General features: G+C 48.9%; 2 protein-coding genes across 2 annotated transcripts; both read left to right on the plus strand.

The window, feature by feature from the left end:
* The first annotated feature begins 5625 nt into the window (after positions 1–5625).
* LOC116743879 (retinol dehydrogenase 13-like) lies at positions 5626–11897 on the plus strand. The gene is made up of 3 exons (XM_032612995.1): positions 5626–5842; positions 8623–8741; positions 11740–11897. The coding sequence occupies exons 1-3, from the start codon at positions 5778–5780 to the stop codon at positions 11859–11861; spliced, it is 306 nt and encodes a 101-aa protein (XP_032468886.1). The 5' UTR covers positions 5626–5777; the 3' UTR covers positions 11862–11897.
* Positions 11898–13708: 1811 nt separating this feature from the next.
* Positions 13709–23096, plus strand: LOC116744046 (retinol dehydrogenase 13-like). Its single transcript, XM_032613331.1, is given in 8 exon segments — positions 13709–13730; positions 14735–14802; positions 14804–14840; positions 15955–16167; positions 16950–16997; positions 17000–17050; positions 18419–18582; positions 18584–23096. Coding segments are annotated over 8 exon segments (837 nt in total). The 3' UTR covers positions 18818–23096.
* Positions 23097–23955: the final 859 nt, after the last annotated feature.

A 23955-nucleotide genomic window follows, 5' to 3' on the forward strand; every position in this document is an offset into this window, starting at 1 on the left:
CGTCATATCCCTCTAATTCCCAAACATCTTCACCCTCCCCAAATAAAGTCCATACCCATTAGAAGTCACTCCCTATTCCTTCCTCCCCACAGCCCCTGAAAACCACCATTTGCTTTCTGTCTCTGTGGATTTGCCTGTTCTGGACATTGCCTATAAATGGAATCATACAATATGTGACCTCATAGTGTTTTTGAGGTTCATCTATTTTTTTTAACATCTTTATTGGAGTATAATTGCTCTACAATGGTGTGTTAGTTTCTGCTTTATAACAAAGTGAATCAGCCACATGTCTGTTGTATTGGTCCAATGTTGAAATAATTTCAGACTTGTGGAAAAGTTGCAAAAGCATACAGAGAAAACCTCTGCCGAGTTTCTGTACATTTTTTCCTTTGTAATTAATAAGTATCTTGTGGAGAGCTGCTTTGAGACTATGTAAATATCCTGTGTGTCATGAAACTTTAACTCATTAGTTTTGGCATCTACGGATGCTTCCTGCCTGAGTCCAGTATGACCAAGATGGTTCCCCAATGGCAATTGAGTTAAGTTTCAAAAGGATTCCCTAATTTCTGTGTGGAGAACAGGGGGAAGCAGGGAGACCAGCTAGGAGGCTTTCATATTAATCCGGTGAGAGATGGTAGCAATGGACATGCTGAGACATGGTCAGATTTTTGGATATATTTTCAAGGAAGAGCTGGCAGGCATTGAGAGAAAAAGAGGAGATAAACATGACTCCATGTTTTGCTCTAGGCAATGGGAAGACTGGAGTTGCTATTTTCTGAGATGGGATCGCTGCTCTAACAGAAAGACCTGGGCTATTAGTGGCTTAAATCGGGTTGAAGTTTATTTATTGCAGTTGATCCAGGGCCCATTTGGCAGCTCCATAATCATCAGGGACCCAGGCTCTTTCCATCTCATTACTCTGGCAAAATAAGGTTTCCACCTCGTGGTCCAAAATGGCTGCCTCAGGTCCTGCCATCAGATCTGCCTTGCAGCCAGAAGAAAGGGGGCAAGTGTCTTTTCATTTTGAGTACACATGTCCTTTTTGCTCACATCTCGTCTAAGTCAGAACTTAGACACATGGCCACAGCTAGGTGCAGAGGAGGCTGGGAAATGATTCTTTGTTCTATGTGCTCATGTGCCCAGCTATAAACCAGTGGCTCTAGTATTATGAGCAAGAAAGGAAGAATGTATATTTGGGGAACAACTAGTCAACTTTCCCTAATGTGTCCTGAATGCTGCTCTTCCTACATCCCTTGTGTCCCGCTCCAGTCTGTATTCTACATCTCACCTGCAAACAAAATTCCTAGAACATAGATCTGCTCATGACCTTCCATGGCTCATTACTCTTTCATGGGTCTCCAGTATCCTCTGAATTAAAGCCAAGTTTCTCAGCCTGGCATTTGAGCCATAATCTGGCTCCACCTTCCAACCACTCCAGCCTCATTCCTTCCACCCCATCCACACCTTACACTCCCACAATATCCGCACATACCTGTGTGCTACCTTTTCCTTAAGCTGATCCCACTGTCTGGAGCATCCTTTCTGGCCTGAGGAAATCCTTTCTGTTTGTATCACTGTGATCAACACCACATCCTGCAGGAAACTTGCCCAGCCTCCTTACAGTGGGGCCCTCTGCCTCTCACAAACTCTCAGAGTCCCCATCACCCCATCCTAGCGGAGAGGTCAGCTATTTGTATGGTGCCTGCTTTACTCCAGGCAAACTCACTAAGTCTTTCCTTTCCTGTCTTCCTACCTTCTCACCACCCTTCCCTCCTGTCCACACTCTGCCCCTCCTCCCTTTTGCCTTCCCTTCCTCCCAGTTATGGAGCATAAAAGCGCTGCACTCAGCACGTGTACTAAACAAAGAATCAATTTTTCCGGTTACTAAGGTCATGTGACAAATCATTCCAAGACCTAGTGGCTTCGGACAACGGCCACATTTAGTTTGCTCACGAACCTGCCATCTACACAGGGCTTGGTGGAGGTGACACATCTCTGTTCTACATGGTGACAACGGGGGTGGATTGGAAGCTGGGGCAGTGTCTTGGATGGAAAGGCTCAAACAGCTGGAGCATGGACCAATTAGGGCTCCTCCACCATCTGACCTTTTCTCTATGTGGTCTGTCCAGCATGGTAGCTTCAAGGTAGAGAAACGTGTTTCTTACATGTCAGTTAAGGTTTCTGAAAATGCATGGAGAGAGACAGAGAGAGAGAGAGAGAGAGAGAGGGAGAGAGAGAGGGAGGAGAGAGAGAATGACTTGGGTATGATAAGCCCTCTGATGGGGGAAGAGTCCTCTCAGTACCTGGAACAGCACCCAACATTTATCAGGAATTTATTAACAACTTCAACAATGATAAAGGGATGCATAGCTTACCTGGTAGCCGAAAGAAGAGATATTCTAAACACCTTGGGTGCATATGGGAATCACGTAGGAGGTCCTCAGAGGAAGGAATTTGGATGCATTGTTCTGTTTATAGTAACAACATTACAGCCATCAATGCTCTGGCATTTACTGTGGGTTAGATCTTTGTCATGAATTACTTTCTGTCATCCTTCCAAACTTTGTGACAGGGGCCAGCAAACTGTGTCCCTCCACTTGTTTTTGTAAATAAAGTTTTATTGGAACAGAGCTGTGCTGTGTTTGTATACTGTCTGCGGCTGCTTTCCTGCTGTAATGGCAGAGTAGTTGCAACAGGGACCAGATGACCCCAAAAGCTGAAATTATTTGCTATCTGGTCCTTTGCAGAAAATATTTGTTAACTCCTGGCCTAGAGGTAGGTATTAAGAGACCAGTTTATAAAAGAGAAGAAAAAGGCTCAGAGGGGGATGCTTTATTCGAGGTTGAGAGAGTCAGCGTCCGTACTTTTTATTTATTTTTATTTTATTTTTTTGCAGTACGCGGGCCTCTCACTATTGTGGCCTCTCCCGTTGTGGAGCACAGGCTCCGGACGCGCAGGCTCAGCGGCCATGGCTCACGGGCCCAGCCGCTCCGCGGCACGTGGGATCTTCCCGGACCGGGGCACGAACCTGTGTCCCCTGCATCGGCAGGCGGACTCTCAACCACTGCGCCGCCAGGGAAGCCCCTTATACAATTTTTTAAATACAATTTTTAAAGGCTCCACTGCATTTACAGTTATTACAAAATATTGGCTATATTCCCCGTGTTGTACAATAAATACATCCCTGTAGCCATCTAACACCCAGCAGTTTGTACCTCCCACTCGCCCACCCCTATATTGCTCCCGTCCCCCCGCTGGTAGCCACTTGTTTGTTCTCTATGAGATGGTGATTCATGACAGCTTTGGGGTTGTTTTTATCTCTTGTTTTTGCTTTTGAGTTTGCAAAGTCTGTGTATGTGTGGTTAATCCATTTGATAACCCACTTGGGCTCAGCTACTGGTGTTCCTCATCTGTGGATGATGGAGCCAAGAGGTGATGCTTCAGAGTTTCTAGATTTTCTCTACCCTGGACATCCCCATCTTAGAGACAAACCTGGAGCTTGCTGTCCAGGTGCTTTCAACCTGTCCCCAAGAGTTCCTGCTGTTGCTGAGGGCAGGGCCTCCCTAGACTTGTTGGGACAAGCCTTCCCTTCCTGGTCAGGACTCTGGAGCCCCCTGGGGCTCTTGAGCCTCATGTAGCTCCGAGGAAAGTGGGTGATAAGTTTCCAAAGAACTGCCCACCTCCAAGACTTCTGGATCCTCCATCCTGAGTGCTGTGCTGACCCCTGACCCTCTCATCTCCAGCTCTGTACACTTCTGCCGTGTCCTGCCCCCACTCACCAGTTTTAACTAAATAAGCATGTTTTGTCTTGCTAAAAAACCAAAAACCAAAAACCAAAAAAACCTCTTGGGACATGTGGAAACAATTTATCGCTCAGATATTTGTCATTTCATAAGTATTCTGAAGGATGCCTGTGGATTGTTGTCAAACCTGATCCAATCATAAATCAAATGAGTTACTTGGAGTCAAATAATTTCCAAAACAAAATTATGCAAATCTTTTCAGTGTTTTTTTTCAGCTTTATTGCACTATAATTTACATGCAATAAAATACACTATTTTTTTTTTTTTTTTGCGATACGCGGACCTCCCACTGTTGTGGCCTCTCCCATTGCGGAGCACAGGATCCGGACGCGCAGGCTCAGTGGCCATGGCTCACAGGCCCAGCCGCTCCGCCGCACGCGGGATCCTCCCGGACCGGGGCACGAACCCGTGTCCCCTGTATCGGCAGGCAGACTCTCAACCACTGCGCCACCAGGAAAGCCCTAAAGTTCACTATTTTTAAGTGAACACGCTGATGAGATTTGACAAATATGTCATCATGTATATAAACACCAGTGCGGTTTAGAGATTCTTTCCAAACCCCTCGAAAGTTCCCTTTGCAGTAATCACTTCCCCCAACCCTCTGTCCTTGGTAACCCCTGATCTTCATTCTCTCACTATAGTTTTGTTTTTCCTAGATTGTCATGTAACTGGAATCATACATATTGTGTAAATACCAGTAGTTCATTCCTTCTTTGTGTGGGGGGGAAGGGGCCCACACCACAGGGCATGTGGGATCTTTGCCGACCAGGGTTTGAACCCATGCTCCCTGCATTGGGAGCTTGGAGTCTTAACCACTAGACCATCAGGGAAGTCCTCATTCCTTTTTATTGAGTACATTTTATGAAGTTATTATAAATAACTTATTCCTTTAGCTGTCGATGGACATATCAATTACAAAATTGGGTTGCTTCCGACTTTTGGGTATTATAAGTGGGATGGGTTGAATTGCCTTGCCCCTCTCCCCCCACAAATTCATATGTTGAAATCCTAACCTGCAGTAGACCACAGAATGTGACATTATTCGGAAATAGGGTATTTGCAGATGTAATTAATTAAGATGATGTCGTTTTGAATTAGGGTGAGCCTCTCCTCAGGCCCAGGAGTCCCCGTCCCTAGCCCTTCCCCCCTCAGACCCAGAGGTCCAGACCCCCAGCCTCTCCTCCCTCAGACCCAGGGGTCCAGGCCCCCAGCCCCTCCTCCTTCAGACCCAGAGTGTATGCCCCCATGTCCTCCTGCCTCAGGACCCAGGAGTTTGGGAACCTCCCAGGCTAGTAGGTCTTGGATTCTGAGCATTGAAATTATCAAATTGTCCCAGAAAGTCTACGAGGAACACATATATTTATGTTCTTTATTTATTTTTATTGCAGTATAGTTGATTTACAATATTATATTAGTTTCACGTGTACAACATAGTGATTCAAAATTTTTTATAGATTATATTCCGTTTACAGTTTTTATAAAATATTGGCTATAGTCCCTGTGCTGCACAGTATATCCTTGTAGCTTATTTTATACATAGTACTTTGTAAGGAACATATTTTTAGAAGAGGAAACATGCTGGTACATTTGAAAGACACAGAGGACCGAAGTCCGGAAGCAGCAGCTGCTGGATTAGGATCGTGGGGTCCCTTCAGCAGCTGTGCGAGTGTGAGGTTATTGGAACTCAATAGTTCCAATAACTGAGTCTCGGCCCCGCCCCCGAGACCACGGCCTCGCCCCCGGCTCCGGAAACTACCATGCCCAGCTGCAGCTGCGCTCACGGCCCCTCCCTATAGGTCCCTCCCCCGGAAGTTCCGCCCCGCCCGTTTCCGGGAGCCGAGGGTTCCAGCCCGGCCTGCACTTCCCCACGTGAATCCCAGGCAGCGCGTTCCTAGGGCAGACCCCGGGCGCGCGTCTGCGGGCGGCTGCAGTGGGACCCCCGGGACACCCCCCCCCCACCAGCTCCGGCCCGTAATGAATCGCTACATTCTGCCGCTGTCCGTGCTGGGCACAGCGGTGGGTGGCGCCGTGCTGCTCAAGTAAGTACGTGCGGGTCCCGCAGGCGCGGTAAAGGCTGGCCTGTGGGCAAGGACGAGGGAGGGAAACCCGAGTGGAGATTGCCAACCCTTGGCCCACCCAGGAGTCCTCCAGCTCACCCGTCCAGCAGTGCTCCCAGAGAATGCGGGGGCAAGCCTGGTCCCCGAGAGGGCAGGTCACGGCCCAAGGTCACCCAGAGAAAGGAGCGGATCCGGGCCCTGGTAAACATTTTGGTCTAGTTGCTTCTGGACTTTTAATGGATTAATTCTTTAATTCAGCGGACACTTATTGAGCACTTCCCATATGTCAGGTCGTGGCCCAGATGCAAGGAAAGTGTGTACCACCTAAGCTCCCGTTGTCCGAAATTAGAGAAACAAATTAGAATTGTCCAAGTCAGTAAGTGAAAAGGTCGTATTGCGTGGTATATAGACATACTGTAGTTCTTTCTTCTCTTTCCTAGGCTAATTCGTTTAATAAAAACAAGACAAAACGGGACTAAGAAGTAAAAACTATTAGGTATAAAATAAGCTACAAGGATATATTGCACAACCCGTGGAATATAGCAAATATGTTATAAATGGAATAGGTTATAAATGGAATATAACCTTTAAAAATTGTAAATCACTATATTGTACATCTGTACCTTATATAATATTGTATATCAACTATACTTCAATATAAAAATCCCCCCAAACCAAAAAACAGCTACCAAATAGCATCGGTCAGTAGAACTTCCTGTGATCATCGAAATGTTTTACATTTGCCCTGTCCATTATGAGCCATACCGTGCGACTACTTTTTATTTATTTATTTTTGGCTGCTTGGGTCTTCGTTGCTGCGCGTGCGCTTTCTCTAGGTGCGGCGAGAGGGGGCTACTCTTCGTTGCGGTGCGCGGGCTTCTCATTGCGGTGGTTTCTCTTGTTGTGGAGCACGGGCTCTAGGCGTGCAGGCTTCAGTAGTTGTGGCACGCGGGCTCTAGAACACAGGCTCAGTAGCTGTGGCGCACGGTCATAGTTGCTCCGCGGCATGTGGGATCTTCCCCGACCAGGGCTTGAACCCACGTCCCCTGCATTGGCAGGCAGATTCTTAACCACTGCGCCACTGGAGAAGTCCGTCGGCTGCTGTTATTTTTTATTCATGCTGATGCCTTTCAGTTCTGAAAAAGCTTAAAAATAAAAAAGGGCCAGCATGGGAAGAATAAAAGAAAACTGAATGCCCTAGGGGGGAAAGTATGACTATTGTTTTGTTTTGTTTTTTTTACTTTTTATTTTTAAAAACAATTTTATTGGAGTATGGTTGCTTTACTATGTTGTGTTAGTTTAGACTCTTTATTTTTAATTAAATTAAAAAATTAGCCTCAGGGGACTTTCCTGGTGGTGCAGTGGTTAAGAATCCGCCTGCCAATGCAGGAGACACGGGTTTGAGCCCTCGTCCGGGAAGATCCCACATGCCGTGGAGCCACTAAGCCCGTGCACCACAACTACTGAGCCTGTGCTCCAGAGCCCACAAGCCACAACTACTGAGCCTGTGTGCCACAACTACTGAAGCCTGGGTGCCTAGAGCCTATGCTCTGCAACAAAAGAAGCCACTGCAATGAGAAGCCCGCGCACCGCAGCAAAGAGTAGCCCCGGCTCACCGCAACTAGAGAAAGCCCTTGCGCAGCAACGAAGACCCAATGCAGCCAAAAATAAATATAAAAAATAAATTAATTAATTAAAAAAAAAGAAAAATAATAGCCTCTGGTGGCTGGTGGCTACCGTGTTGTACGTTGCCCTTCTTTTGTGTGGCGATAATATTGTTTATTTGGCCAGTTCCCTGTTGGTGACATTTGGTTGTTTCCAGTATTTAGCCTCTGGAATGTGGGCATAGTAGCAGAATAAGGGCCCCCAACGATGTGCATGTCCTAATTCCCAGAACTTGTCAAAAGGGACTTTTCAGATGTCACTGTGTTAAGGGCCTTGAGATGGGAGATGATCTGGGTTATCCAGGTGGCCCAGCATCATCACAACGGTCCTTATAAGAGGGAGGCAGAAGCATCAGAGTCAGGGGCTTGAAGATGCTGTGCCGCTGACGTTGAAGGTGAAGGAAGGGGCCACGAGCCAAGGGATGCAGGCGGCCCCTAGAAACTGGAAAAGGTATGGGGACGATTCTCAGTTCTCCCTGGAGCCTCCAGAAGGCACACAGCTCTGCCGACACCTCGATTTTAGCCCAGTGAGACCCATTTCGGACTCTGACCTGCAGACTGTAGGAAATACCGTTGCATGTTTTTTTTGTTTTTTTTTTTTGCGGTACGCGAGCCTCTCACTGCTGTGGCCTCTCCCGTTGCGGAGCACAGGCTCCCGGATGCGCAGGCTCAGCGGCCATGGCTCACAGGCCCAGCCGCTCCGTGGCATGTGGGATCTTCCCGGACCGGGGCACGAACCCGTGTCCCCTGCATCGGCAGGCGGACTCTCAACCACTGCGCCACCAGGGAAGCCCCGTTGCATGGTTTTAACCCACTGAGCTTGTGGTGATCTGTTAGAGCAGCCACAGGAAGTGAATACAGGGGGTCTTTCTAAAATGACGATTGTCTCGCTGTGCACGCTCCCCGCACCAGACCACGCTGAGTCCTTTACCTGTACCACCACACCGGTCCCATGGAGTTATGCGATGTCGCTTCCATCTTTTCCGTTGGGGGAACACAAGCTCAGAGAGGTCATTTCCCTGAGATCACAACAGTCAGGGACACCTGTGGTGAGAGAGGACAGACAGACCGAACTGACCTGCCGTTTTTTATCTCCAGGGACTTTGTCGCCGGCGGGGCTTGTCCCAGCAAGACCACCATTCCCGGGAAGACCGTCATTGTGACCGGCGCCAACACGGGCATTGGGAAACAGACGGCCTTGGAGCTGGCCAGAAGAGGTGAAGTCCCAGTGGGCACCTGCTTCTCTGCCTGGGGCTCAGGCGCGAGATCTGGCGGTGGATGGTTTGATTTCCCGGGGAATGTTAGGCATCTGATTCTTTTGGTTGCAAGTGGCAGAAACAAACTCAGGCCGGCTTAAGCCCGAAAGCCTTGTGTCTCTGGAAGAGGGAAGGGCAGGTTCAGGGTCTCAGAGGAGGCCGTGGGTGCTCAGCAGTTATTGGTTTGGGTTTTTCTCTTTGCATCGGCTGTGCTCTTTCCTACTGTAGTTGGACTCAGTCCTAATGGCTGGGTCGGGGCCTAGGTCAGAGGTTGGGGGTCAGGCTCTCCCAAGCTTACTGGTCAGGCGTTTTGTAGAAAGAACACCCTTCAATTTGGGTCTGTTTGACGTTTTTCTCATGGTCAGACTGGGCTTATGGAGAAGTGCCCTCCTCAGCACACGCAGATGTCTTTTGAACTTGGAATCAGTGGGGTTTCCTGTGACTTCAGGTATGAGAAAGGGAGGAGTTAAGGTTTTGTTTGAACAGCTGGAAGACCAAAGCTGCCTTGGCTGGGACGGGGAGGCCAGGGCAGGGCACGCGTGAGGGCTGGGGAGACTGGAAACTCTCCTTGGGCTGGTCGAGTCGAGGTGACCAGTGAATGGGTCCCTGATAGACTGACCAGGCCTGAGCTGCCTGTTCACCCCTGAGGTGAGAGTGGTGGTGGGGGGCCATGAGGGCAGCCCCCCTGCCCCCCACACCACATGGGGTTTCCCCAAGGGAGGGACAGGCGCTCCTTTCAGGAAAAAGCGAGAAGGGAGGGACTTCCCTGGTGACGCAGTGGTTAAGAATTCGCCTGCCAACTCAGGGGACGTGGGTTCGAGTCCTGGTCCGGGAAGATCCCATGTGCCGCGGAGCCACTAAGCCCATGCGCCACAACTACTGAGCCTGCGTACCACAACTGGTGAAGCCCACGCGCCTAGTGCCCATGCTCCGCAACAAGAGAGGCCACCTCAATGGGAAGCCCGCGCACCGCAACGAAGAGTAGCCCCCACTCACCACAACTAGAGAAAGCCCGCACGCAGCAACAAAGACCCAACGCAGCCAAACATAAATAAATAGACAAATTAAAAAAAAGGAAATTAAGAAAATGAAAACAAAAAATAAGACAGCTAATTTATTTAAAGAAAAAGAAAAGTGAGAAGGGAAATTGGACCAACATACCCACTGTGGTCCCTTGAGAGCCAGGCTGCCACTGGGAGGACAGACAGATCCAGGACTGGAGTCCATTCTGGACTGTGTGATGGGGGGGCCAGATGTGTAGGAGGCAGCTGGCCCAGCTGTGGAGGATGAGCCCTGTAGACCCACGCGATTTGGCATCCTTGCTGCCCATCCTCCTCTCCATCCCTGTTTCTTCTCACTTTTCTAATTTGAAAATAAAAGTTTAAAAAAATTAAATTTTTTCCTTTTTTTTAAAATTTTGGCTGTGCTGCCCCGGCATGCGGGAACTTAGTTCCCCGACCAGGGATGGAACCTGCGCCCCCTACAGTGGAAGCACGGAGGCTTAACCCGCTGGACTTCCAGGGAAGTCCCCCAAAAGTTTTCTTTTTCCAAAAGTTTTCTTTTTAAAGGCTGTATTAAGATTTAATTCACACATTTAAAGTGTACACGTCCATGATTTTTAGTATATTCACAGAATTGTACAACCGTCACTGGTCTCCATTTTAGAACATTTTTCATCACCCCAAAACGAAACGTGGCTCCTCTAAGCCATCATCCCCTAATTTCCCTTCCCCACCAGAGCTAGGAACCCACTAATCTTCCTTCTGTGGATTTGCCTCTTCTGGACGTTTCAGATAAGTGAATCATGCACTCTGTGTCCTTTTGTGTCTGGCTTTCACTGAGCATCACGTTTGTGAGATTCATCCTTGGTGTAGATAGGTTGGAATGTCCTTCCTTTTCATGGCTAATATTCCACTGATGGACAAACCACATGTCACTTATTCATTCATCCCTTAAAAAATTTTTTTTTTAATTTTATATTGGACTATAGTTGATTTACAACGTTGTGTTAGCTTCAGGTGTACAGCAAAGTAATTCAGTTATACATACACATGTATCTGTTCTTTTTCAAGTTCTGTTCTCATTTAGGTTGTTACAGAATATTGAGCGGAGCTCCCTGCGCGGTACAGTAGGTCCTTGTTGGGTATTTATTTTATGTATAGTAGTGTGTACAGGTCAGTCCCAAGCTCCCAGTTTATCCCTCCCACCAATATTCATTTACCCCTTGATGGACATTTGGGTTGTTTCCATCTCTGGCTGTTCTGCACGGTGCTGCTATGCACATGTGAGTACACATTTTTGTGTGGACTGATGTTTCCATTTATCTTGGGTATCTATACTTAGGAGTGGATCTTTTTTTTTTAATTTTTAAAAAATTTTATATGGAGTATAGTTGATTTACAATGTTGTTTCAGGTGTACAGCAAAGTGAATCAGTTATACATATACATATATCCACGTCTTTTTTTTTTTTTTAGATTCTTTTCCCATATAGGTCATTACAGAGTATGGGTAGAGCAGCCCATCGTGCTATACAGCAGGTTCTTATTAGTTACGTATTTTATGCATAATAGTGTGTATATATCATACCTATCTCCCAGTTTATCCCCCCCATCCCCTGGTAACTATAGAGTTTGTTTTCTACATACGTGACTCTACTTCTGTTTTGTACATTACTTCATTTGTACCCTTTTTTTTAGATTCCACATATAAGTGATATCATGTGATACTTGTCTTTCTCCGTCTGACTTACTTCCCTCAGTATGACATCTCTAGGTCCTCCATGTTGCTATGCAGGTGGCAGTTATTTCGTTCCTTTTATGGCCGAGTAGTATTCCATTGTATATACGTACCACATCTTCTCTATCCATTCCTCTGCTGACGGACATTTAGGTTAGCTTCAGGAGTGGACATTTTTTAAAATTCCATTAAAAGGTTTTTTTTTGGTCTGGCTCTTCCAGGAGGCGCCATCATTCTGGCCTGTCGAGACTTGGAGAAATGTGAGGCAGCAGCCAGGGAGATTCGAGGGGAGACCCTTAATCACCACGTCAACGCCCGGCAACCTGGACTTGGCCTCTCTTAAGTCCCATCCGAGAGTTTTGCAGCAAAGATCATTGAAGTAAGAGGGAATGACGCTGGCCCTTGTGGGGTGAGGACTTGGGCGGCCCAGGCCTGTGAGGAGGGAGTTATACCAGGCAGGTCCTAGAGCCAGGTATTGGTCGCCGGCCTGTTTCCGTTCAGAGCCTTTGGGTAAGATTTACATTTTTTTCCTCTTCTGACATTTCACATTTACATATTTTTTCATTTTTACATGGGGAAAAAGAAAATTAAAAGAATAACATTTCATGACATGTGACCATTATATGGAATTCAGATTTTATTTTATTTTGGCTGTGCACATGGCTTGTGGGATTTTTTAAATTGAATTTATTTATTTATTTTTGCTGCATTGGGTTTTCATTGCTGCACGTAGGCTTTCTCTAGTGTGGCAATCGGGGGCTACTCTTCGTTGCAGTGCGCTGGCTTCTCATCGTGGTGGCTTCTCTTGTTGTGGAACACGGGCTCTAGGCGCGCGGGCTCAGTAGTTGTGGCACGCGGGCTCAGTAGTTGTGGCTCGCGGGCTCTAGAGTGCAGGCTCAGTAGTTGTGGCACATGGGCTTAGTTGCTCCGCGGTATGTGGAATCTTCCTGGACCAGGGATTGAACTTGTGGTCCCCTGCATTGGCAGGTGGATTCCCAACCACTGCACCACCAGGGAAGTCCTGGGATTTCTTTTTTTTAATAAATTTATTTATTTATTATTATTATTTTTTTGGCTGTGTTGGGTCTTCGTTGCTGCGCGCAGGCTTTCTCTAGTTGTGGCGAGCGGGGGCTACTCTTTGTTGCGGTGTGCAGGCTTCTCATTGCGGTGGCTTCTCTTGTTGTGGAGCATGGGCTCTAGGCACACGGGCTTCAGTAGTTGTGGCGTGTGGGCTCAGTAGTTGTGGCTCGTGGGCTTTAGAGCGTAGGCTCTAGAGCACAGGCTCAGTAGCTGTAGCGCACAGGCTTAGTTGCTCTGCAGCATGTGGGATCTTCCCGGACGAGGGCTCGAACCTGCATCCCCTGCATTAGTAGGCGGATTCTTAACCACTGCGGCCACCAGGGAATCCCTGGCTTGTGGGATCTTAGTTTCCTGACCAGGGATGGAACCGGTGCCCTTGGCAGTGAAAAGCGCAGAGCCCTAACCACTGGACCGCCAGGGAGTTCCCAGAATTCAGATTTTAGTTTCCATAAAGTTTTATTAGCATGCAGCTATGCCCATTGATTTATGTATTATCTGTGGCTGCTTTAGTCCTGGGAGGGCAGAGGTTTAGTAGAGACAGACCATATTGCCTGCAAAGCCAGAAATATTTACTACCTGGTCCTTTACAGAAGAAGTTAACTGACTGCTGTCTAGGAAACTGAGTCCTCTGTGTGCTTGGATCCTACAAGAAGCAGAGGCCAAGGAGGGAGAGAAGAGTTAGGTGAGAAGGGCACAAACACTGGTTCAGCCAACATTTCCGGAGGCTTCTCTGACTCCTTGGGGTGACGCAGGTGACACAGACCGTGAGTCAGATTCCAGGCTCTGCTTCCGAGGAGCGCCCGGGCTGCTGGGGACATGGCTGTGACAGTAAGGTAACTAAGGGTTAGTGCAGAGAGTCTGGAGCTCCCGCATTCTTTCCTGGGTGTTTCTTTTTGCAAATCCAGGGATCAGGCTGGCATTTCTCTGCACTTCCGTCACGTTGATGCCTGACTCAACTCTTTTTGCTCCCCACCACATGGTCCTCAGAACCACTTAAGAATTTATTTTTTTTTCAAACAGGAATAACATTTGGAGGGTTAAAACGTTCAGAAAGTGCAAATGGGGGATACAGCAAAACATCTTCCCGCACGCCTGCAATTAGCTCCCAGCATGCCGGCCTCAGATGTGTTCAGTGCTCTACCTCTTGTGTGTCCTCCTGGGGTACCATTTATGCATTTATAAAGCAAACGGGGATACACTTCCCCTTGGCTTTTTTGTACAAAGCGGAGCCTGTTACATACCTGGTGCTGCCCCTTGCTTTTTCTCCCCAGTTCTATCTTGGAGATCATTACAGGCAGAACTTTTCCCTTCTTTTCTTGTGGCTAGCTTGTGTTTTTTGGTCCTTTTTTTTGGCCACTGCGTGGCATGTGGGATCTTAGTTCCCTGAACCAGGGATGGAACCTGTGCCCCGTGCAGTAGAAGCGTTGGAGTCCCTAACCCCTGGACTGCCAGGGTATTCCTGTGTGTGTATTTTTTAAAAATTTTTATTGAAATATAGTTGATTTACAGTGTTTTTAATAGTTTCAGGTGTACAGCAAAGTGATTCAGTTATATACACACACACACTCACACACACACACAAATTCTTTTTAGATTCTTCTCCCATTATAGGTTAGTACAAGATATTGAATATAGTTTCCTGTGCTATACAATAGGTAGGTCCTTGTTGGTTATCTATTTTATATATAGTGATTTGTATATTTTAAATCCCCAGCTCCTAATTTAATCCCTCCCCGCGCTTCTCCTTTGTAACCGTAAGTTTGTCTTCTATGCCTGTGGGTCTATTTCTGCTTTGTAAATAAGTCATTCGTATCATTTTTTAGATTCCACATGTGATATCATATGGGTATTTGTCTTTTCTTTCTGACTGACTTCACTTTGTATGATAATCTCTAGGTCCATCCACGTAGCTGCAGATGGCATTATTTCATTCTTTTTCAATGGCTGAGTAATATTCCATTGTATATATACACCACATCTTCTTTACCCATTCCTCTGTCGATGGACACTTAGGTTGCAGAAAATACTTGTCGAATAGATAATAACGAAGCTGTTCTACCCAGCAGGTTGTATTATCATCCCTATTACAGAAGGGGAAACTGAGTCACACATTTGTCCTCACCCCTGTCCTTCTAGAGGAGGAGCGAGTGCACATCCTGATCAATAATGCAGCCGTGATGCGGTGCCCCCACTGGACCACCGAGGGACGGCTTTGAGATGCAGCTTGGCGTTAACTACCTGGGTAAGGCTGCAGGCTTGTGTGGCATCAGCCTGGGACGTGAGCAGGAGCCCCCGTGGGCCAGACACAGGCTCTGGGAGGGGTCTTCCTCTCTCCATGTGGCACAGGCGGCCATGAGCAGGTGCACCTGGCAGCTCAGGGAATCGCATGTTCGTCGCTGGACCCTCAGTCTTCGGACCTTCCATCAGCCTCTGGCCATTCGTCCCTTTGTCTGTCTGTCCCCCAGTCTCTGTCTGTCCTTCTCTCACTGTGTCAGTTTATCTTTTGTCACCCTGAATGCATCTGCAGTCCGTTAGTAAGGGGTTGATGGACGTTGGGTGGACACCAATCTATAGGATTAAGGCCCACCCTAATGACCTCACCCTAATGACTCATTTTACCTGGATCACCTCTCTAAAGACCCTCTCTCCAAATAGGTCAATGCTGAGGTACTGGAGGGTAGGGCATATTTTTTAGGGTGGTTGGGGAGGGTGACACAATTCACCCATAACACATGTGACTACCCTTCACCACCCTTTGGGCTGGAACTCAGTCATGTGACCTGATGGAGCTGCAAGGGAGTCTGGGAAATGTAGTCTTTCACTGGGTAGTCTCATGCATAACCCAAAATTCTATCACGGAAGAAGAAATGGAGAAAGGATTTTGGGAGACAGAAGGCATCTCTTCTCTAGCTGACCTCATAGAGGGTTATCACAGGGCTTTGTGACAATTTGTTATCGGGAATGTCTTGTACATTGTAGGTTTTTTTTTTTTTGACATGCCAACACGGCTTGTGGGATCTCAGTTCACTGACCAGAGACTGAACCCTGGCTGCAGCAGTGAAAACCCAGAATCCTAACCATCAGGCCACCAGGGAACTCCACATTGTAGGATTTTTAGCAGCATCCCTGGCCTCCACCCACTAGGTGGCAGTAGCACTCCCTCTACTGTCCACAATTGTGATGATCAAAATTGTCTCTAGGTGGTGCCAAATGCCTGCTGGTGGGGGGCGCAAAGTTGGACCCTGTTGAGAAAAAAATGGGTTATGTGAGGATGAAATAAGGTGATGTTCTCAGTACGGTCCTGTGCACGGGACAAGAACTCAGTGAAAGTTATCTTTTCGTTTTCCGTCATCCAGGTCACTTCCTTTTGACGAACTTGCTGCTGGACAAGCTGAAAGCCTCTGCTCCTTCGCGCATCATCAACCTCTCGTCCTTGGCCCACGTTGCTGGGCACATAGACTTCGAGGACTTGAACTGGGAGAAGAGGAAGTATGACACTAAGGCAGCCTACTGCCAGAGCAAGCTGGCCGTTGTCCTCTTCACCAAGGAGCTGAGCCGGCGGCTGCAAGGTGTGTGTGTGGCGAGCCTCGCTGGTCTCCTCTTTCCTTTAGCTCCGAGCCTGAAACAGTCCTGCTGTGACTCTGGGTGGACGGGAGGTCAAGCATTGGCTCCAGGACCGAGTAGGCAAACATATGACGCACTCACCACCACGCTCCCTGCTGGTGCCTGAAGCAGACATCACTAATCAATCACAGCATTCTTCTCTGCTCATCCCGGACAGGCACCTGAGGCCTTTGGTGCTCTAGACCAATGAAGCTTTGGCAATATCTGGAGACATTTTTAGCTGTCAGTTTGCAGAGCAGGGGCAGGTTGGGTGATGTTCCTGGCATCTAGTCAGCAGAGGCCAGGGATGCTGCTCAGCTTCCTACAAGGCACAGAATAAAGAATCATCTGACCTCAGTGTCCATAGTGCTGCAGTTGAAAAGTCTGCCCTTTGCCTTTGCTTCTCAAAGAGTCAGTAGACCAGCAGTGTCAGCTCACCTGGGTGTCTGTCGTAATTGCAGCATCTCAGACCCCACCCTGACCCACTGCTTCAGACTCTGTGGGGTGGAGCCCGGTGGTCTGGGCTTCTCAAGCCCTCCAAGTGATTTTACACACTCAGGTTCAGAGGCTCTGCCCTGGGCAGCCACGAGACAGAGCTGCCTTGCAAGTGAAACTGGGGGATGTGGAGGTTTCAGAGCAAGAGGGCGACATGGATTCAGGGGGAACCCCCTAGGATGGTTGGTATCAGCCTTCCTGGTGAGGGGTGAACCTGACGTCTGCCTGCCTCACTTTTTCCTTCTCTCGCCAGGCACGGGTGTGACTGTCAATGCCTTGCACCCCGGCGTGGCCAGGACAGAGCTGGCAGACACACGGGCATGCACAGCTCCACCTTCTCCAGCTTCACGCTCGGTAAGTCCCGTCCCAGTTTGGGGTCCCTTAACTGAACCCCTGTCCTCCTAGCTTGGGGCTCAGGACCCTCCCTCAGTGTATTAGGGTCTTCCTGAGAAACAGAACCAATAGGATGTACATAGATATTTAGAGAGATTTATTGGGGGGATTGGCTCATGCATCTGTGGGGCCTGAGAAGTCCCAGGATCTGATCTGTATGCCAGAGGCCCAGGAAGGCTGACGGTGTAGTTGCAGTCCAAAACCCAAAGGCCTGAGGACCAGGGGAACCGACGGTGTAAGTCCCAGTCCAAGTCGAAGGCCAGGAGCGCCAGTGTCTGAGGCCAGGAGGAAATGGACGTCCCTGCTCAAGGGAGAGAGAGAGAATTCGTCCTTTCTCCACCTTTTTGTTCTGTTTTCACCCCCAACTAATTGCGTGGTGCCCACCCACATTGGTGAGGGTGGATTTTACATAGTCTGTTGATTCAAATGCTAATCTCTTCACACCCTCACAGATACCCAGAAATAATGTGTTACCTGCTTTCTGGACATCCATTAGCCCTGTCAAGTTCACACATAAAATTAACATCACACTCAGAGACTATCTCAGGGGCTTTGCTCTGCCCCCTGCCCTGTATCTTCCTGGTACTGAGTCACTTTCGTATGTCTACCCAGCCTGCCAGCCTGAGATAGCCCCGGGAAACAGGCCAGAGCCTGTTTGATGAGACTGTTTCAGAGGTGGAGGTCATGGAGCTGACTTCCTGGAGTCCGGCCATGCTTGGGCTAACTCCAGTTTCATCCCAAACTAGCTGGGCCACCCAGCAAAGTGACTTCTCTCCGAACCTCCCTTTCCTTATCTGCAAAATGAGGGTCATAATAGTACCTGCCTCAGTGGGGAGGATTAGATGAGACCTCCCTAAAAGAGCCAGCACAATTCCTGGCCGAATAAATAATTAGAGCTTTATAACTAGTGTTTATAATCCTGAAAAACATTTAGTTGGTGGGGGCTAGGTATCAGAGACCTTAAGCTGAAGCTGGCACTGGAGACACTCAATACACAGAAGCTACTTTAAAGAAAGATAGGGTGGGATGAGGACTTGGGGCTGACATAGAGGAGGGGGACCTTCTGTTTGCCTGGGAAAAGCCAGGGGGGCTTCCTGGAGGAGGCAGCTTTCAAGCTGGTCCCTGCATCTGGAATTATTTGTCTGGGCACTGCCAGGGAAGGGAGCTCCTGGTGTTGGGAAACAGAGGGGTAAAGGTTTGGAGGAGAGCTCTGTGGGACTCCAGGGAAACTTCTGGCCTTCGTGGGCCCTGAGCCACCTGGGGTGGTACTGGGCTTTCTGTATCTTCCTCTCTGAATGTGTGGACTGAACTCTCTGTGGGCCGATGCAGGGCCCATCTTCTGGCTGCTGGTCAAGAGCCCCCAGCTGGCGGCCCAGCCCAGCACCTACCTCGCTGTGGCGGAGGAGTTGGAGGGCGTTTCTGGAAAGTACTTTGAGGGACTCAAAGAGAAGGCTCCGGCCCCGGAAGCCGAGGATGAGGAGGTAGCCCAGAGGCCTTTGGGCTGAAAGTGCCCGCCTTGTGGGCTTGGAGATGTCCTATGGATCCTCTGAGAGGGGGACAGCGCCTCCCCAAATGACTTCTTGGAGCAGGTGTGAAAGCCACCAGGGAGGCAGTCACCAAGATGGAACAGCAACCAACCAAAGCTGGCTGCCATGCCCGAAGCACCCTCTAGGTGGCAGTATTGGCCAAGGAATGCTGGCTTGCCATGGCACTGCACCCTCTAGGTAGCAGTCTTGGCCAAGAATGCTGGCTGCCATGCCTGCAGCGTCCTCTAGGTGGCAGTATTGCCCCTTTTCTGGCCACAGTGGATTGGACAGCAGGTGAGCACTTGACCCAGGGGCTGGCTGGTACAGTGTGCCCTGCTGCCAACAGGTGAGCTGGGCCATCAGATGCCTCCCTTGGGAATCCAAACCAGGAATTTTGGGGTGCGGCATCAGCTCCCTCTGTGTGGGGCCATGTGGGGGCTGGATGGCCATGGGCAAGTTGTCCGGGCTGATGCTTGAGTTCATGGTCCACCGTTGGACCCTGCACACCTCCAGTCTCCTGTCTGAGCCTTGGTGTCTCCAGCTGTAAACTGTGCAGAATGATCTGACTACCCTCACTGGATGGCCGTGAGTTTATCGCGTGGCTTGGAGAATGGCAGCTGCATATTCCTTGCCGTTGGGTGTTTACTGAGGACCTTCTGTGTGCCAGACCCTGGCAAGGTGCTGGGGGATGCCCTCCAGGAACAGACCGACTCAGATCTGGCCTTGTTATCTCGCGTCACGCTGGGGGACAGCACGGTGGGGAGGAACCACTGAGGAAACAGGATGCCTGGGATCACGACCTTCCCTCCCATCCCTACTCGCCAACTGCCGTGCTGTGGGCGGCCCTTGGAGGGACCGGAAGTGGGCCCTCTCTGGGCTGAAAGCAAGGAGTGAACAGTTCTGAGGAGAAAGACAGATACCATATGATATCATCATATGTGGAATCTAATTAAAAAATGATACAAACGCACTTATTTACAGAACGGAAACAGACTTACAGATATCAGAAAACAGACTTACGGTTACCAAAGGGGAAACGTGTGTGTGGATGGGAAGGGATAAATCAGGAGGTTGGGATTGACATACACACACTACTATATAAGATAGCTAACCAACCAGGCCCTGCTGTATGGCACAGGGGACTCTTCTCAGTATTCTGTGATAACCTAGATGAGAAAAGCTGAAAAAGAATGAAATACGTGTGTATGTATACTGAATCACTTTGCTCTACACCTGAAACCAACACAACATTGTAAATCAACTATACTCAAATAAAAGTAAAAAAAAAAAAAAAAAGAGTGAACAGGTATGGTTCCTTCTGGAGGCTCCCAGGGAGAACCTGTTTCCTTACGTTTTTCCAGCTTCTAGAGGCGCCTGCACTTCTTGGACCTGTGGCCCCTTCATCTGCAGAGCAGACAATGGCAGGCCAGGTCCTTCTCACGCTGCCATCTCTTCTGTTTCTCCCCGCTTCTGCCTCCATCTCCTGTTTTTAAGGACTCTTGTGATATCACTTGGCCCATCCAGATAATCCAGGATCATCTTCCTCCTTTAAAGTCAGCTGATTAGAAACTTTAATCCCATCATCCACCTTAATCCCCCCTTTGCCTTGTAAAGTAGCAGGGTTCTGGGAATAGGATGTGGACACATTTGGGAGGACCCACTTTTTCTGCTACCACTCTGTCCTTTTCAAAATCTGCTTCCTTAGCACCCCCAGTGTACTTCCCATGCGTTCCCTTCTGCTCAAATAAAGAGGAATAAGCTTTCAGGGACTTCCCTGGCAGTCCAGGGGTTAGGACTCTGCGCTTCCACTGCAGGGGGGCATGGGTTCGATCCCTGGTCAGGGAACTAAGATCCCACATGCCACATGGCGGGCCAAAAAAGAAAATGTTTTTAATTAGAAAAAAAGAAAAAAAGGAGTCAGCTTCACTAGTGTGGCTTGCAAGCAAATCAACTGAGAACAGATTTTTAAAATCAACAAACTCCCTACCCGCTAAAAAAGAAGAAAAAAACTTGGGGGTGTGTTAGCAAGAAGAGGAGCTGGAATTTCAAAAGTCTGATTCTAGAACCCACTTTCTTTTGCGGGGAGCGTTAGAGGTCTAAGTGCCCAGGAGAACAGCTAATCACAGGGAGATTTGTCTATTATGTAGATGTAGCACACCCTCAGGGCTATTCCTAACCACAAACCTTCACAACCAATATCTGCTTTCCTTTCTGAAACAGAAGCCCCAAGGATCACAAATGTTGACTCACACATCAACCTAATCCCCGTCTACTTCTCTGAAGGCTTTGAGGTGATTTCACAAAACCTAGCTACGACCTTCAGACTGATGAAGATGGATAGAAACCAATCTCAAACAAAAACAATGCAAAACAAACCCAAAGCCACAGAAGCACAGAGAGGGAGAATGGGTGCAAAGTAATAAACAGACCCAGGAATGCAACGTGAAAGGACAATGCTTCAGGGGGTGGGTTCTTCACAAAGGGAAAGCAAGTCAGGGTCAAATCCTCAAAACCTCACTCTGGGGCTTGGGAATTCTGTCAGGAGGCCTTGGGCTGCTGAAGACAGGACATACTCAAAGGAATGTAAGTCTGAGCTGACTTCATCCCAGCAAAAGCGAGAAGGAACGCTATTTCACAGAAGTAGAAGCCCAGGGGCGTGGCAGGCTTTGAGTTCAGGGACATCATCAAGATTCCTACTGCAAGATGACGGGTCCCTGACAGTTACCAGTGCAATGTCATTCCAAGGCTGGGTGTTTGTAACAGGTTGAATGGTGGGGGTGCCTCCCCCTAAAAGATATGTCCAAGTCCTAACTCCATACCTGTGAACGGGAGCCAATTTGGAAAAAGTTTCTTTGCCGATGTGATTAGGGATCTCGAGTGAGATTGCCCTAGATTATCTGGGTGGACCCTAAATCCAACAAGTGTCCCTTAGAGAGACAGAGAGAGCAGAGGAAAGAAGCATGAGGGGATTGAGGGCAGAGACAGGGGATGATGGAGCCTCAAATCGAGGAATGGCTGGAGCCCCCAGAAGCTGCAAAAGGGGCAAAGGGAACAGAGTCTCCCCCGAGCTTCTGGAGGGTGAGTTCCCCGCCCCGCCACCTTGAATTTGGACTTCCGTCTCTGGGAAGTGTGGGAGAATACATTTTATGTGTTCTAAGTCACCAAGGTGATGGTATTTGTTACAGCAGCCAGAGGAAGAAACTAGTGCAGTCCGCTTTGGGGGTGGGTCACGAGATGACTCTCAGAGCCAATCTGGGCCCTTGTTTCCTTGTTTTTTGCCCAGTGACGGGGAGAGAAGCATTTCTCTTTTATTTGTCAAATTGGGCTCAGGTCATGTGCTCATCTTAGAACCCACAAAAGCCCCCCAAGGGAAAGGCAGAAGGTAACGGACTTCAAGCAGGGTTTCCCAACACCAGCGCTGCTAACACTTGGGGCCGGATAATTCTTTGCTGTGGGGCAGGGGTCTGTCCTGTGCGCTGTAGGATGCCGAGCAGCAGCCCTGGTCTCTACCCACCAGATGCCAGTAGCCCCCACCAGCCGGGTGAGACCCCCAGAACTGTCTGCAGACATTGCCACACGTCCCCGAGGAGGGAAACTGGCCTTCGGTCGAGAACCACGGATGGAGGCGGATCTGGATATGTTTGCGGGTCTGTGAGCGAGCCGAGGGTGGGGTCAGGTGGAGCTAGTCACCAGCACACGGGGGCCTCGCTTGTTCTCACCTGGGCTTCATTGGGGTGGAGTGCAGCTGACAGGCAAGGTGCTGGGAAACAGGTCGTAATGGAAACAGTACAGGTGACTGACTCAGGGCAGCCTATCTCCTATGGAAGACACGCCACGAAATCCAGAGGTCCTCCTGAAGCTGCAGGGCAGGTGCTGCTGAAAATCCGGCGAGGGGTCTTGTTATCACAGTGGCAGAGCTTCCAAGGAAGTGCAGTAAGCGTTCTTGGAACCCACCTGAGACCTGGGATTGGGTCATTGGTGTGGACGAACCTGAAGATCTTGAGCTGCTCAGTTTCCCTGAGAACACCCCCGTTGCTGGAGACCAGCACCCCTTGAGGGAAGGTCGTGGTCCTTCCTCAGGCAGGTGCCTCACGAGATGACGTTCCTCATCTCGAGGTCCGCCCCATCAGCTGCGGCGAATCCCGGCTCACACGCTGGTGCATTGCAGGGTCTGGCTGAGGTGAACCTGGGGACCATACCTGGGAGTGGATTTCGGGGAGTTAGACTGGGGCTGAAATATGAGACCAGCTGTGGAGAATCCATGGGCAGAGGGTGACTCATCTATAATGAAGGTTTTATTTAATGTTTTGGGCTTTCTGGGTAGCTGGAGACTGTGGCAACTGCATGAGAACGTGTCTCCCACATAACCGCTACTTGCTATGTGAGGGGTAAGAAAAGATGTTCCGGACTTCCCTGGTGGCGCAGTGGTTAAGAATCCGCCTGCCAAGGCAGGGGACGTGGGTTTGAGCCCTGGTCCGGCAGGATCCCACATGCCGTGGAGCAACTAAGCCCGTGCACCACAACTGCTGAGTCTGCATGCCACAACTACTGAAGCCCGTGTACCTAGAATCCATGCTCTGCAACAAGAGAAGCCCGCGCACCGCAATGAAGAGTAGCCCCCACTCACCGCAACTAGAGAAAGCCTGCGTGCAGCAACGGAGACCCAACAGAGCCAGAAATAAAGAAAGAAAGAAATTAATTAAAAAAAAAGAAGCCTATATGAGACATCAAATACTCAGGAATTTACATGTTTCTCAGATTAAAGGAAGGTCATTGATCATCCCAAGCAAACTAAAACACTCATTTCTAGTGAGTTGATATTAATGCCCCCCTCAGAGATTTTTGGTCAGGACATAAACCTTGGAATGCAGCCATTCAGGAAAAATTTACTCTTAGCTGAACCTTTTCATACCCACTATTACTACAGAGAATCCATATCCTACAAAAGAACTGGTCTTCCAGGCATCTTCCCTGGACCCACATTGCTCTCCACCAAATTCTCTAGTTTGATTTAGGTCTGCAACACCATCCCTAATCGTTTCATATATTAGATTCAGTCTTTTCGAACTACATTTCACCTCATTTTTGGGGGGCTGGGTAAAGCTGCCTTCAGTTCTTCTATGGTAGATAAACAAATCATTGTGGAGAGCATGGCACAAATCTCCCACGTCTTTGTGGCTGTAAGATCACAGCAGGAAACCCACAGAGTAACTCATGCCCAGCGGGGTGATATGGTGGAGGGTTGAGAGGCAAAGCCTTAGTCTTGCACAAGGAGCGGTTCCCCTTTATGTTTAGCAGGGGATGTTGTCACTCCTCGGCAAGGGGTTTAAAGCCCCAGGC

The sequence above is a fragment of the Phocoena sinus genome, chromosome 19 (genome assembly GCF_008692025.1).
Source record: "Phocoena sinus isolate mPhoSin1 chromosome 19, mPhoSin1.pri, whole genome shotgun sequence".
Taxonomy (NCBI): domain Eukaryota; kingdom Metazoa; phylum Chordata; class Mammalia; order Artiodactyla; family Phocoenidae; genus Phocoena; species Phocoena sinus.